The 16,080-nt window shown below is 36.4% G+C and overlaps 1 protein-coding gene across 2 annotated transcripts in view; it reads right to left on the bottom strand.

Annotated features, from left to right (window-relative positions):
- LOC114274376 (uncharacterized) overlaps positions 1–16,080 on the bottom strand; it is a 54,337-nt gene that overhangs the window by 31,750 nt on the left and 6,507 nt on the right. For both annotated transcript variants that reach the window (XM_082886248.1, XM_082886249.1), the window contains exon 3: positions 5,038–5,500. In XM_082886248.1, coding sequence (XP_082742374.1) covers positions 5,038–5,500 — 463 coding nt within the window. The remainder of the gene's footprint in view (positions 1–5,037; positions 5,501–16,080) is intronic.

Raw genomic sequence — 16,080 nt, 5'->3', positions numbered from 1 at the left:
TTATTTTCCATGTCATAACTCTGTTTTGGGTTGGTTCAGTTGTCTCTTGCATGCTCCTTGCACTTGTAGTGCAATTTGGTTCACTAGCCTAGTGTATTTCGTGTTTTAGCCCATTGATCTAACATGTGTATGCTCTACTCCAGCACATTTTTGGCTATGTTTTAGCATGCTCTAGGTCTGATTTAAGTGGTTTTGGTCATGCATGCTTGGCTTTGCATAGCTATAGTGTATTTGGCTTTGCTAGCTTTGCACTTTGGGACCTCTAACATGTCATATTTGAGCTTTTTGCATGGCATAGCACCATTTGGCATGTTATTTCAGACCATGTACCTCTGTCATATTCTCGCATTTATCATCCATTTTGTGGTGTTTGAGGGTTGAGCCTTATGCTTCACTTATGAGCCAATATGTATGCATGCTTGCCTAAGCTTTTGGGCTACCATCTCAGCATGTTTTTGGTGTTATTTTACCATGTTACAACTCTGATTTTTGTGGGTAAAGTCACCTCATGCTTGGTTTTGGTATGTGTAGTGTAATCCCACTCATTGGCCTTGCATGTGTCATGCTTTATGCCTCCCATTCTAGCGTGTGTTAGCTCTACTCCATGCATCTTTCAGCATTATTTTGACCTGCCTTGGGACTGTTTTGAGTCATCTTAGCCCTTTGGGGCTTGCTTGATATGGCTATGGTGCAAGTACCTTTGCTAATCTTGAGTTTTGAGCACCGTACTATGCTATATTTGTGATGGTTGCATGTTTGGGCATCGTTTAACATGTTATTTTAGAGCATGTACGTGTGTCATGTTCTCACTTCTTTCATTCCTTGAGAGCTTTTGAGAGTTGTGTCTTTGTGCATTGTTAATGAGACATCAAATGAACATGTTCTCCTTGTGTTATATGCCTTGATCTTAACATATTTCAGCCACTGTTTTGGCATGTTTGACCTCTGTCCAGGGTTGGTTTGCCCATTTGAGATTGATAGTGCATGCTTCATGTGTAATATGTTTCATTAGCTTTGATGCCTTAGCTTTTAAACATGCCATGCATGCATTGCTTACATGATAGAGTCTTGCGCATGTCACTTTGGCATTGAAGGTTGATCATCTTGTTTGCGTTGCATGTGTTTGAATTGGACGTTAATCCAAACACAAGGAATGTCGCACATTTCATACTCAAAGTGATGAAACGTGTAGCATTTCTTGGTCGTCGACCCTCTTGATCAAGCATGATAGAGGTGGAGGCCCTTATATGTTATTTGTGCATTAATTGACATTGACTTGTGCAAATTTGGCTTCTCGGCCATCGTGCATTGCGATGCTCGGTTGGTGGCCCGAGAGTTGAGTACCACACTCCCTTGAGCTTGAGAAATAATAGGGAGGGTGGTTGTACACACATATCTTGCAAATACACTATTATGCCCCTTGTTGTTCTCTGCTGCAGCAATACTGGAGCTTGGCAAATCAACTGGTCGATCGACCAGTAGGGGTGGTCGACCGACCACTTTTTCTGCTCTACAACCAGTTTTTTTGGTCTATAGCCCTCTTTTCTGGTCGGCAGCCCACCATGAGGTCCCCATGTTGAAGTAGAAGCAATCTGGAAGTTAGTGCACTTTTCAGGGATCAAATCAAATGCAAACAGAGGCAATTCTGGGCATAGCAATGGATTTCCGAGTGAGGCGATCGAGCATGCGTGCACCCCTCACCCTGAGGACCTCTTTTAACTGCTTTAGCTGTTTTACTTAGTTAGCTAATTCGCCAGTTTTGTACTTAATTAGTTAATGTGCTTAATTAATCGATTTGTTTTGTAACAATTAGTTAACTATGACTAGTTAAATAATTTTGGTTTATAATAATTAGCTTAATTAGCGTAGCTAGTTAGCTTATTATTCGGACCCTCAGTCGAGAGGGCAAATGTTGTAATAAGTGTGCGTGTGTGTGTGAATGTCTTCCAACCCCACGTCTTTCTCCCTTTTATTTACCCGCTTTTGATGGTTAGTTTAGGGCATGTTTCAATTAGCATACTTATGCTTTGCATGCGTGCATCATTCATTTGTCTTGCATGCACCCGGCTCGGCGCATCATACAAACTGCATTGTGTTTCAATACTTACATGAATACGTGTTTCAAAGCATGTTATCAAGTGTTGCATTCTAGATAGCCGAGCCTATTTTAGTTGTATTTTTACATGTGTTGCATTAGGCATCTTAACATAGCTAGGATCATGCATGATTTCTAACTAGCTTCTGTTTTGGCTCGGAGTACACTGTGAGTGTTTACGCTTTAGCATCCTTGCATATGTGTAAGTGACTGCCATGATAGCATGCTTGCCCTGGGGCTGTTTGCTTAAGTGTTTAACTGTATGAATGCCTGTGGATGAAGGCTTCATTACTTGAATTGGAACAATTCATCAAAATGTGAGTTTTATGCCCACTTGAAGTGGCAAATCATCATGTTTTAAACCCACTTGAGGGTGGCAAATCCGCATTTTAGCCTACTTACGAGGAGCACTTTCAAACCATTTTCGAAAACGAACATGAGATGTTTTGTTCCAAATCAAGTGATTTTGTCTATACTTATATGCTGTGTGCATCACATATTAAGTTAGATAAATAACCGGAATAAGAACACATGTGTTTACAAAAACAACATATCATGTTAGTAGAGGCCGGTCCTTTGATCGGGCGAGTGGGGGTGCTCATTTCAGGACCTTTCCCTCTCGTACCCAAGTTCCCGAGACGAGGTAACTTTGGTGATGACGAACACATGGCCTTAGTCACGAGTCAGGGTTTCCTAAATTTCCCAAAACAAAATATTTAGGTGGCGACTCTAAAATCTGGCAAAACAGTCCATGTTTGGCGCATTTTGATTGAAATCGATTTTCCACAACGATTTGCCGAATTTGGACTCTTTGATGATTTATCAGTCTTACATTGCACTTTGTAAGATTAGATTCAGAACCGTGACAGGAGTCCGAACTGTAGTAGCTAGAACCCAATTCGCGCCCTCACGCGCGGAACGAGTTCGGGCGGTCTACAAGGTGCCGAGATGGTCCAACCCCCAATTATAGATTGCCTTTTCTCATCCCCTAAAATTTCGCAGCCCCTTTTGCTTTCTCTTGTTATCTTGTTTTTCTTTTTTGAACTGTCAATGCAGATTTGTTTTTTGCCACACAGTGATGCTCATTTTCAACTCTTACGTAGGCTTCCTCTTCTCTTTTGTGTTGATCTACAATCTCCTTTGGAGGCTGCATTTCTGATTCGCTTACCTCAGATATTCTATGGCCCACTATGTTACCACACTCCACTGCATTGGCCTTGTTTAATAAAACCTCAATGTTAAGCCTAGGCCCATTATTCTCAAACCCACTTAGACTCCTCATGAAACCTGTAGTAGTAGCTTCATCATCTGGTTTCCTTCATTTTGAATCTAGACAGATCTTGACATTGATTAGACTGGCCTTCCCCCGCATGCGTCCTCACTGCCTTCATTTTGAATCTACATACAGGTTATATTCCCTATGTTCATGACAGTCTCCTCCACCAAAGACACGCTTGGCCATCAAACATGTCCATCCATGTCAGTATGATCATCATTTCTGGCCCCCAATCCTCCAGCCACCTCATCACCTCTTTTGTCCAATTCACTTTCAACGTGGCCCTCCACTTTAGCTTCATCCACAACCTTCTTGTTTCCCACTTCAAATCTTTGCTCCTGTTCATCACCAGTGGAGGTTTGCTTTGCCCCTATGTTCTGGCCACTATAGCACTTGCATTGTTTATAGGTCACCTTCGATATAACCACCTGTTCTTCACATACTCGCACTGGATAAGATGACCTGTTGCACCTCAAGTGGATTGTTTTATTGATGGACTCCATACATTTAGTGGCGATCATCACTTTCCCATTGTGAAATGAGTTCAATCTGACTGTATCTTCATCTAATCCTATGACTTCTCCCCACAACCTTATAATACTACTGAACGTTTTACTACTTCATAGGTTTAATGGCACACCATAACATGTAATCCAAACCAGCCGTTCTTGTTCAATTGCCATCCCCTGTTTCTATTCCTTGACTAACTCACTCCATTCATATACCCACCCCTCCATTAATTTCAACTTATCTTTAAGGGTGCCCACTGATTCAAAAGTTAATACCATATCTATGCCCCCACCATCTCTAACCTGGATGTCTCCCAGTTCTCTAATCTTCAGTTTCTCCTTAAATGCTGCCGCACAGTGTAGTGGCTTAAGTCGAATAATCACACTTTCATATAGCCAACCATTTCCCTTTTCAAAAGCATTTAGAGTGATGCTTGTACTGGTCACTAGCCCTCTGCAGCTTAAAGCTTGTGCATATGACTTACCCCTTGTACCAGATTTGGAACTCGACTAGTACTACCAATATCCCTTCTTCCACCTGTTACATCTAGTAGCCTCTGTTTCTCTTCCTTGCCTTTTACAAAATCTACTTCTTTTACTTTCAACGCTATGTTATCGCACCAAATTTCATGAGCTTTTTGGACTACCATATTTGCTGCCACTAGACAGGCAAAACGGATAAAACCAAATCTTGATCTAGTTAGCTTCATTCTTTTGTTTGGGATGAACACATCCTTTACAATCCCAAAGTTGGTAAATACTTTATACAGCCATTTTGGATCCATAGATTCTGGTAGATTATCCACAAAGATCATGTGAATCTCATTCTTCATTGCGTTATTCCTAAATCCTTGACCCCCATGTTTTCTCAGCACCAGCCTCCACCCTCCATTGACTTCCATTCTTCTATCTCTGTGTTGGAGAAGAACTTTCATGAATCTTGTTTTTAATGTAGTTGTTCGACCCCAACGAGTACACATCAGTAATTAATACATAGTGATAATAAATGTGCAAATCAACTATATAGTGACTAGCAGTGAAGATATATATAAAAAATCAAGTTAATTGACTTTCTTATAGCAGAATCCCTAAGTCCATGTTGGAGATGCTTTAACATTGTTTTAAATAATGAATTTCAAGATGTTTCCATAAATTACCTCAAGATATGTAGCCGCTTTTAGCGTTTTCCATAATTCTTGCTCTTTATTTTTTCGATCTCTTTGGTTTTTTAGCTGTCTTATCCTTGCTTTTATTTTTTCCCTTTCTTCTTGTTCCTGTTTTCTTCGCCGTTCATTTTCTTTGTGAATGTTTTCGTTGATGTGGACAATAGCGTTCCTCACAAATTTGAACAGAGCCCAGACGTCTTCATGATATCTTATTTCTTCTGCTCTTTCTATTTCTTCTGCTCTTCCTTGAAGAACTTTCAAATAACAATCTTGTCGGTTTGAAACAACAATTCTCCATTTGGGTTCTGTATGAAACAGGTTCTTAAAATTTGAAATCTGCTGTTGAATTCCAGCCTTCCTATACCGTAGTCTTGTGTCTGCCCTAACGGGTAGTAAAAATCTTTCCCCAGAACTCATTAGAAGAGGATGAAAGTACAACTTTTGCAGATTCCTCCTATTATTACGAATTCACAAAACAAACATGAGTAGTTCTTTAGCTACACAAAAAATTATGCATGAAATTAACACAAAATAATGTGACAAGTTTTAATTTTATCATTTTAAAGTAAAGAATCATTCTTAAAAGGGACAATTGGTAAAAAGTCCAATTTAAAGAGAGTATAAGGTATTAGATCCAAGAAAAAAATCTTATGGGTACTTAGGCTATAGATTCTTTTTATAAATCTTTAAGGCTATAGATCCACGCTTCTTTTGTTTGGGCCCATAAGGAAAATCCATGCGCCTTTAAAATTTGTTTGGATGTGTGTCTATCTATTCAAAATGGCATCTCCATAATCAAATTCATCTTTCTGTCTCTCCTTCAGTTCTCTCTATCTCTACAACACTAACCATCCATTCGTCTTCGAATTTGAGCCTCTCGTAATCACCAACCTCTCTCTCTAAACTCCAATGTGTTTTAGAAAACCTTAGTAGTCTCATCATCTTTCTTTATATCTACAAATCTATAGTGAAGAATAAGACCCATCAATCCAATCTGGCGACTAGGATCTGGTAGCAGTGGTGATTTACGAATCGCACAAATCTGGATCAAGTTTATTGAGATCTAACGATATGACCTTGGATAGAGTCGAATGAAGAAGAATGACTCATGTAGCCAATTCCATTTGATAGGACTCAAGGCTTGATTTGGCTTTGACTTGTTCAGGTAGAAAACATCGCCGATAGCTGAGCTTAGCCGTCGAAGGACTAGTTCTTATAGAGAAGATTTCAAGTGCCATGTGGCAGCGGAGGTTGCGCCACTAGTCGCCGTAAGAGGAGGCAACAATGATGGTGTGGTTGTAACCAAAGTACTTTAATGATGAGTCGATGACAGAAGTGTGACTTACTGAGTCGTCGTCGTGAAAGTGGAAAATGACGAACTTGGATATCAAGAAGCGTTCTTGATAGTAGTGGTGATCAAGAATCAACAGTTGAAATTCCATGATCAGAGGGTCCAGGTGGTGGTGATAGTGGTGAAAGAGATCGCCTTCTATTTTTCTTTGATTCATAGTTGCGAAGGATTTCAATGCTCTCTCTCTCTTCGCTCAGTGTTTCTCTCTCTAAGCTTTGTTCAATTTTTTGACAATCACAACTCGATAGGACTTCTTCTTCTTCTTCTTCTTCTTCTTCTTCTTCTTCTTCTTCTTCTTCTCTCTCTCTCTCTCTCTCTCTCTCTCACATTTTAGTGAAGCATTCTTCAACGACTGTAAGTGAGAAGAAAACGAGGGAAGAAGGGGATGAAAGAGAAAATTAAGGATTAGAGATAAAGGGTTTGAAAAGAGAGAAAATATGGTGCCAGTTATAGAGAGAAAGATTTGAACAAATAGTTATTTTTTGAGAGAAAGAGAGTTGGGTTTTGAACAAATAAAAAAAGATTTTGACAGATAGAACCTCTCTCTCCTCTATATATATATATATATATATATCTGTTTGTATATATTAGAATTTGAATAGATAGAATAAAAAATTGAACAGATAGGCAAAACAAGCTTGACTAATTCTAACAGATAAAAAAATAGCTTTGTGAATTTCAACAAATAAGAAAAAATAAGCTTTGTAAATTTCAATAGATAAATACAAATTTAAATAGATAGATTTAAAAAATTAAACAGATAAAAAAAAAATTGAGCAAATAAGTTAAAATAAAAATTTCAACAAATAGGTGGTAATGTCATTTTGACCAACAAATTTGCTACTCAAAAGTCTATTAACAAATATCTATTGAAATTTTTATATATAACCTATATGTTCAAAAAATTTATCTTTTGAAATTCTATTTGTTAAAATTCTTATGTCCAAATTATTTTAATATTTTTCATCCATCTATTTTTCACCAAGTTTATTTTTTCTATTTGTTAAAATTCAAAATGCCTATTTCCCCTCTCATTTGAATTTTTACTCAATCTATATTATCTGTATAGGATTTATATAGATAGATAAATGGTGTATTTAGTTTGGTTTTGGGAGATAAATTTTCAAAAAAAAAAAATTAGGAAAAGAGTTTAGAAATTATTTTGGTTTGTTTGGTTGTATATTTTAGAAATAATTTTAGAATATGAGAGTTTGGAATGATTTGATATTTTGTTGTAATTGAGTAAATATATGTAAGAGAAAATGTGATTGAGAATAAGAAAGGAGAGAGAAAAATAATTGATTGATGTGTGAGAGAAAAAAAATGATTTTGTAAAAAAAAATTTGTAAAATCATTAAACCAAACAAAATTTTAAAAAAAAATTCAAAATTTATTTCCCAAAAACAAACTAAACAAGTTCTCCGTCTCTCTCTCCCTCTAGAAATCTACTCTCTCTCTCTTGGGTATTTTTCTCCGATCTCGCTGTAGCACAGTCAACCTCAACTCAGCTTGACGACTTTCTATCTCAAAACCCACAGTTACGGTTTCACTCTTCAAATCTCCCTCTCTCTTTAAAGCTCTCATTTCTCTCACTATATCTATATATTTATTTCCTCCAAACCCTAGCTACCAACCATGGCTGAGAGAGGTGGAGAACGTAGCGGTTTTGGGTGAGGCTTCAATGGTCACGGCAGCAGAGACGGTGACGGCGTAAGAAGCCACTGCCGTGTTCCTCGCGGTGTGGAGGAGAAATGTGTTCTGGTGACCAAGCTCGACCAATTGGTGAAAGACGACGAGATCCGATTAGCGAAAGATGGTTGCAGGGCCGGTCAGTAAGGCCTGTGCATTATGCCCAAAATTTCGACCTTTGGTTTGTGTTTCCCAAAAATTTTTAGGAAAAATTCTCTACAAATAAGTTTTTAAAAGTAATCAAATCAAATAAATTTTTTCAAAAAAAATTCCCAAAACTTGTTTGGTTTACAAATTTTCCAAATAAATCCATCTCTCATACACATCAAATCAATCATTTTTTCCAAAACTCGCTTTCAAAATAATTTTCCAAAACATCTTTTGAAACAAACCAAACCAAACAACTTTTCATACTTTTTATCTCTAAAACTCATCTTCCAAACTCAAACTAAACATACCCAGTCTTCAAATTTAGAAAAATGTTATAGGCCTAATTTTTTATTTTTTATTTTTTAATTTAGAATAATATAAAGGGCTCCAAAATATTTTATTGGGTCTATGATTTAGTCTATATTTATTTATAAGTGTAGTTTAACCCATATTTATTAAAATAAAAATATATATTTTAAAAAAAATATGTTTGGGTCCAAGAAGAGCAATACATACAATATATAGGTCCTAATTTTTTTACTTAAGTCTTTATTATTTTTAATTGAATAATTTTTTTTTAATTTTATAATTTTAAATTATTTTGTTTTGGGGAGAGAGACAGCGACGCGGAAGGAGGAGGAGAGATGGAGCTTCTTCCATGAGAGAGAAGAGGCAGATGAGTTGTTGATTGTAGAGAAAGCTAGAGAGAGCGACTGTAGGGTAAGAGAGAGGGAGAGAGAATTTGAAACTGGTGGAAACAATTTGTACATATAAACAGTCATTATGCACCCGAACAAATTAACGTGTCTTTGTGGAATTTGGATCATCGGCCGCCCTACCCGGCAGTCCTACCCGGCAACCCCCAAAACGACATCGTTTTGGGGGTTTTTTTTTTTTTTTTTTTTTTTCTTTCTTCTTCTTCCTTCTTGTTTTCTCTCTCTCTCTCTCTTCGACGATCCAAAACCAGAAGGGAGGGGAGGGGAGGGGAGGGGAGGGGGAGAAGAGGGAGGAGGGAGGGGGAGGTCCGATCGTCGCCGTCCGATCGTCGCCGTCGCAGCTCGTGGCCTCGCCACCGTCCGTCGCAGCACCGCCGTCTCCTCCGCCTCCGCCTCCGCCTCCTCCTCCTCCTCCTCCCCCCCACTGGTTATGGCCCCCTCCAGTCCGGCCCACCGGCGGCTCTTCTTCCCCTCCCCTCCCCCTCTCTCTCCTTCCCCTCCCCTCCCCTCCCCTCTGGTTCTGTCGAGCTGAGGAAGAAGAAAAGAAAAAAAATCAAAAAAACCCCCAAAACGACGTCGTTTTGGGGGGCTGATGGAACGGCTGCCGGAAACGGCAGCCGAGGATCCTTGCTCGTCTTTGTGGACCTAAAAAGGCCCTTATATGTATGCCCTTGAAATAATATAAAATGGACTTGTAGTCTGGGCATTCTTTTTAAAAATGATAAATTGTATTTATTTTTTTTTTGAAATTTTGAGAAAATTGAGCCTGTGTTTGGCAAGGGCTTTTTCAGGCTTTTTTGGCTATTTTAGCCACAAAAAACAAAATAAGCTATTTTAGCCATAACAAACAAAACATCACATCCAACCTATAATCATTACATTCTTCTCTCACAAAAAAAGTCAAAAAAGCCAAAAAGTCAAAAAGCCCTTCCCAAACCAAGCTTTTTAGCCCAGGCTAAAATAGCCAAAAAAGCCAAAAAGCCAACCCACTTCCCAAACGGAGGCTTAAGTTTTGCAATTTTGATATAATTTTATATAACACTTGGTCCTATTTTAGTTGTGTAGATAATATTTTTATCTATTTTATATTGAAATATATATTTTTATTACTTTACCCTTATATTCACACTATTTTTGTAGGGTGTTGTTATGGTGTGCAATCCTTACACACCATATGCAACCAACACAAAAGGTGTAAGTGAAAGGTATAAACGTAAAACAGGACAGCAAATAGAAAGGCGTAAGTGTAAGGTGTAAGTTGCACACTTAAAAAAAGTCCATTTTTGTATTGGTTTCAGTCCATTATTAAAAGGGAAACCTTACGGTGTGCATCCTCTTAGGGTTGCATACTATATGTCCTCTACCACAAACTAGCGTAATTTTATCATAAATTTTGTAACATCAATCATAAAATACATAATCTCGCAATAAATTGAAATAACAAAAAAGTTGTAATCAAGCCATAAATTTTTGTAACATAAACCACAAAATTTTGGACATTGTGTTACTCTAATTTGTGACGATATTTCGTATTTTATGATTGATATTATGAAATTTTGTGATAAAATTATGTCAATTTATGATAGGGTGCATATTATATACATTCCAAAGGAGTGCACACCATAGGCTTTCCCTTACTTTAAAAAAAAAAAGAAGTTAATGTAATTATATAAAAACTTGTAGGACTTCTAGTATTTTGTTCAAATCTCAAAGTGTAATTATTGGTATAACTTGACATAACTCAATTGTAACATAAATTAAAGCAGAAACTTAAGGAGATATGAACGATGTTAAGGTCAGTACAGAGCTCCCAAAGAGAAAGCTATATTTTTAATTTTATTTTTTTATATGTAGGTAACATCATTATGCGATACTCACTATTACAAATTTGTAATGAGGTTGTATTATATAATTTAATGGTGAGTATAATTATTTTATTAATTTAAAATAATTATAAATTTGTATTTCTATTTTACAATTATTAAATTTGTAATAAAAATCTTCTATTATATACATAGAATGGAGATGACCAAAATACAACATTCATCCGTTTTATCAATTTGCCTTTTAGAACTCCTAAAAATTAATTCATGATTCACACAAAACAATTTGTCTAATTAAATTCTAAATTATTTTCAAGAAAAAAATAAAAAATCTAAATTCTATATGAAAATTTAAAAACTTATCACTGCCAATTGATCTAAAAAAATAATTAAATGAAGAAACACACTACCAACTGATTTAAAAACGTCACTGGAAAGAGGGGTGATTTTATTCTCTCCATTTCATATTTATAATGAAAGATTTTTATTACATATTTAATGATTATGGGACAAGAAAAAAAAAATTATAATCTTTTTAAAATAAAAATTTTTTTTATTACACTTATCATTGAATGATATCATGGGGCATGTTCATTACAAATATGTAATGGAAGAAATCATAATCTGATTATTTATTATTACATTATCCACAGTTTCAGATATTAAAAAAAAATATTGATCGAGTACAAAGGGTGGCGCTAATAATCCCCACTTCTTCTTCTCTTTTTTTTTCTAAGGACCCCCCAATTTCATTAAACTCCCACTTATAAAATTTAAACATTGATAAAAATTTTAGAAACCCCCACTATCCCTCATCCAAAATATTACTCACCCACCTAAGCAGCTTCTTCTTCTTGGGCGAACATTATTTTCTTCAATTTCGTAATAAAAGTAAAAATTAAAAACACTCTGATTTTGTTTGAGCTATTTGGTTCGACAGAAAAAACCCTACTTATGCCATATTGAGCAAGACATGTCTTTGTTCTTCAACTTCAAGAAACAACAATTGTCAAACCCACATATCACATTATCAACACTTTCAACACCTGGACCCAAAAGTAGCTCCCCCCCCCCCCCCCAAAAAAAATGAAAAAGAAAAAGAAGAAGAAGAGAAATGCTATTTATCTCATAATTAATTAGTTTTTATTTTTTTTCATTTCCTACTTTTATTCATGCAATAAAAGAACAAATTGCCAAAATGGATGATAAAGATAGATTAATGAGAATGATTTTATCAGGAAGAAGATGGATTACGGAGGATATAGGTGCTTAAGAACACAATGAGAATGAATAAGAATGATAGACCATGAGAGTTGGGTATTCAATTTGGTTTGATAAGGTTGGGTGTTCAATCCTGGGTGCGTTTTCATGAGGATGAGTGTTCTATTTTAATTTGTGTCAATTATAATAATTTTAATTGAGATTATAATTGTCATTATAAAAAAATTATCAATAGACAGGATTTAGGAAAGAAAAGATGCAATTAACGTTACTCTTAATTTTTGGGAAGACTATTCATGACATATTACAGACCTTGGATTTAGCTTAGTGGTCTTGTAGCTACATTGTAGGGGATGGTGAGAGAAAGATCAGGGGTTCAAACTGATGGAGTAGCGGCGATCTCTTTAATTGTAATTTAACTTTACCAACAAACTAACATTCTACAATCTTAAAAATAAAAAAAAAATAAATAAAAAATAACAACACATTACCATAAATACTACTTTCTTTCACTGTCCCAATTTATTTGTCCATTATAGAAAATTCAACTTATTTAAAAGACATACAATCATTACATTTTAATTCAAATTTTGAATTTTTTTTCCCACCATTGTCCTTCTATTTGAATTTTAAAATGTGTTTATAATGATTATAGGGGGGTAATTTTAGAAATCTAACAAAATTTATAATCCCAAAATAAAAAGTGGATAAATATTTTAGGACAGACTAAAATGGAAAGGTGAACCAACAAAATGGAACGGAGGGAGTAACAACAAGCTTTAAAGTTAGGATAAACTACCCTTCTCTCCCTAACAATTTTAAATACAAGTGGATTAAAAAATAAAAGACAAATTATACCGGTAGTCCCTATATTTTAGCTCTTATGTTATTTTGATCCTTATAATTCAATTGGTTTGATTTTGACTCTGAATTTATAATTTTGTATCAATTTGGTCCAATTAATTTCAATTTTTAGTTTTTTTTTTTTTGAGTTAAAATCTGCACATAAGCAACATGTGTGTGTTGTGCGTAACAGTCAGAAAACAATTACACACAAACACACAAGCAAGAACACACAAAGATTTACATGGTTCGACAAATTGCCTACGTCCACGGGTAGCGAAATTCACTAAATTTGGAACAAAGAATTACACACTCTCTTGTTCTCTTTTTCTTTGCTCTTTGTATTCTCTCTTTCACTCACCACATTAAACTCCCTCATTGAAGCTTTGATCTGAGCCAACTACTCCAACAAATCTCCACCTTTGCGAGGATTCTCTATCCAATATAGTGATCGATGCATTGTACCCGAAGGTACTCACTGCTGAGAGATATTGATCAAGTCCAAGCAGTGTTTGAACTTGATCCCAAATACCACTTTAGTGAACCTGTCGACAGGATTATCTGTAGTACCAATCTTCTAAAGCAGGACATCCCTTTCATTCACTATTTCTCAGACGAAGTGGAATTGGACATTGATATGCTTAGTGCAGGAATTATGGACCTGGTTCTTTGCCAAACAAATGGCACTCTGGCTGTCGCAATGCACCTCAATGTCCTTCTAAACAGTACCCAAGTCCTCAGTCAACCCACGTAGCCAAATAGCTTCCTTAAAGGCTTCTGTCACTGCTATATACTCTGCTTCTGTAGTAGACAAAGCCACCGTTGACTGAAGCATTGGCCTCCAACTCACCAGCCCTTTAACAAGCGTAAATAAATATCTATTGTTGACCGGCGTTTGTCTAAGTCACGAGCATATCTGAGTCTACTTTCTAACCAAATTTTGTCCAAGTTGGCTATCTCTCTCGAACTTCAATCCCATATTAACTGTACCATGTAAGTACTTCAAGATCCACTTCACTGCTTGCCAATGACCTTTTCCTAGATCATGCATATACCTGCTTACCATACTCACATCATGTGAGATGTCAGGCCATGTACAAACCATAGCATACATTAATGCACCAACTGCATTTGCATATGGAACCTGTGCCATATGCTTCCAATCTTCTTCGGTGCGCGGAGACATCGAAGCACTAAGCTTGAAATAATAAGCCAATGGTGTACTTACAACTTTTGTTTTTCCATTTATGCCAAATCTGTCTAACACCTTTTTCAAATACTGGGTTTGTGTTAGACAAACCGTGTCATTCTTCTTGTCTCTTTTGATCTCCATGTCAAGAATTTTCTTTGCTTTGTCAAGATCCTTCATTTCGAACTCTCCTGACAACTATGCCTTGAGTTTAGCAATCTCCACCTTGCTCTTAGATGCAATTAGCATATCATCTACATATAAGAGCAAATAGATGAAAGAACCATCAAGAAGCTTTCAAAAATATACACAATAATCAAATTGACTTCTTATGTATTCTTTCTTTATCATGAATCGATCAAATCGCTTGTACCACTGTCTCGGGGATTGCTTCAACCCATACAACGATTTGTTCAGCTTACAGGCCCAATTCTTTTTTCTAGCAACTTTGAAACCATTTGACTGGGACATGTATATCTCTTCTTCAAGATCTCCATGTAAGAAAGCAGTTTTAACATCGAGTTGGGCGAGCTTGAGATCAAACTATGTAACCAAGGCTAGTAAGATACGAATAGACGTGTGATTCATAACCGGTGAGAATACATCATTGTAGTCTATTCCTTCCTTCTGTGCATAGCCTTTAGCTACCAATCTAGATTTGAATCTAATTGTCTCTGCTTGGGATGCTTTCCTTCTTGGTGTAAACCCACTTACACCCAATTGCTTTCTTGCCTTTTAGAAGTTGCACCAACTCCTAAGTCTGGTTCTTGTAAAGTGACTTGATCTCTTCATTCATAGTCTTCTTTCACTTGACACTTTCTGCATTTTGCACGGCTTCTTTGAAAGTGCAAGGACCATTGTCTTCAATGATTAGAAGTGCATAGGCCACCATATCGATCATCCAACCGGGTTGCTTAGTAACCATTTTTCCTTTTCTCATTACAATAGGTTCTGACTGTTGTGGGACCTCTTAAGTTGGATCATCATTCTCATCTGAACTCTCTTCAGAATCTTCTTCAAAGCTATCAACTGAAACTTCTTTAGGATTGTTAAGTATCTGAACAGTTTTTGCTGGAGTCTCAAACTTCACCTACACTAACTTCTTCAATGCTTCTTCATTCTCTTGAGGATTTGGCTATTTCAGCATTGTAAACTCATCAAAGGTAACATATTTTCTAGTGACAACTTTCTTTGATTTAGGGCACCAAAGTCTGTATCCCTTGACACCGTCATTAAAGCCCAAGAAGACAGCTTTTTTGGCTTTAAGATCCAACCTAGATTCTATAACATGAAAATAAGCTGGACATCTGAAGATACGTAGCTGATCATAATCAGTAACTAGTGCTTCTGACCATACCCCATGGGAGTCTTGTCGTTTAGTGCTGCAGCAGGTAGTCTGTTGACAAGATGACGAGCATAGTTCAATGTCTCACCCCAAAATGCCTTGCTCAATCCTAAATGTGATAGCATACACCGAACTTTCTCCAACAAAGTGCGATTCATGCGTTCTGCAACTCTATTTTGCTGCGGCGTTCTACGAACAATGAAATGTCTCACTATCACTTCATTTTGGCAAACCTCAAAGAAAGGATCTGATGTGTATTCGCCACCATTGTCGGATCTAAGCTTCTTGATTTTCTTGTCTGTCTGGGTTTCAATCATTTTTTCCATATAAGGAAAATTTATAATACCTCGTCTTTATGCCTTATTGTTTAAACCCAGACTCTCCTTGAGAAATCATCAATGAATAACACAAAGCAGTGTTTATCTCCTAAAGAAGCATTCTTGGAAGTAGGGTTGTTGTAACAACCCCAAACTGTGATTAGCTACTAATCCACAATTAAGAGTGCTTAATCAGTAATTAAGAATAAATCTTGAGTAAATTGCATGTGTTATATGATATTTGAGTTTCTATCTATCTGTCGTAGAAATATCTCTCTATATTTCTATTCTGTTCTACGAATTGAAGGCCTTATCGACACATGATTACGAAATTGACTTGGCTTATGTGTTATTTAGGCTTTTTAGAATTTTATGGTAGGTTTACTTGAA

Source organism: Camellia sinensis, chromosome 9 (assembly GCF_055761805.1).
Source record: "Camellia sinensis isolate YWXY chromosome 9, ASM5576180v1, whole genome shotgun sequence".
Taxonomy (NCBI): Eukaryota; Viridiplantae; Streptophyta; class Magnoliopsida; order Ericales; family Theaceae; genus Camellia; species Camellia sinensis.
The sequence above is the reverse complement of the archived record's forward strand: the minus strand, read 5'-3'. Positions and strand labels throughout refer to the sequence as shown.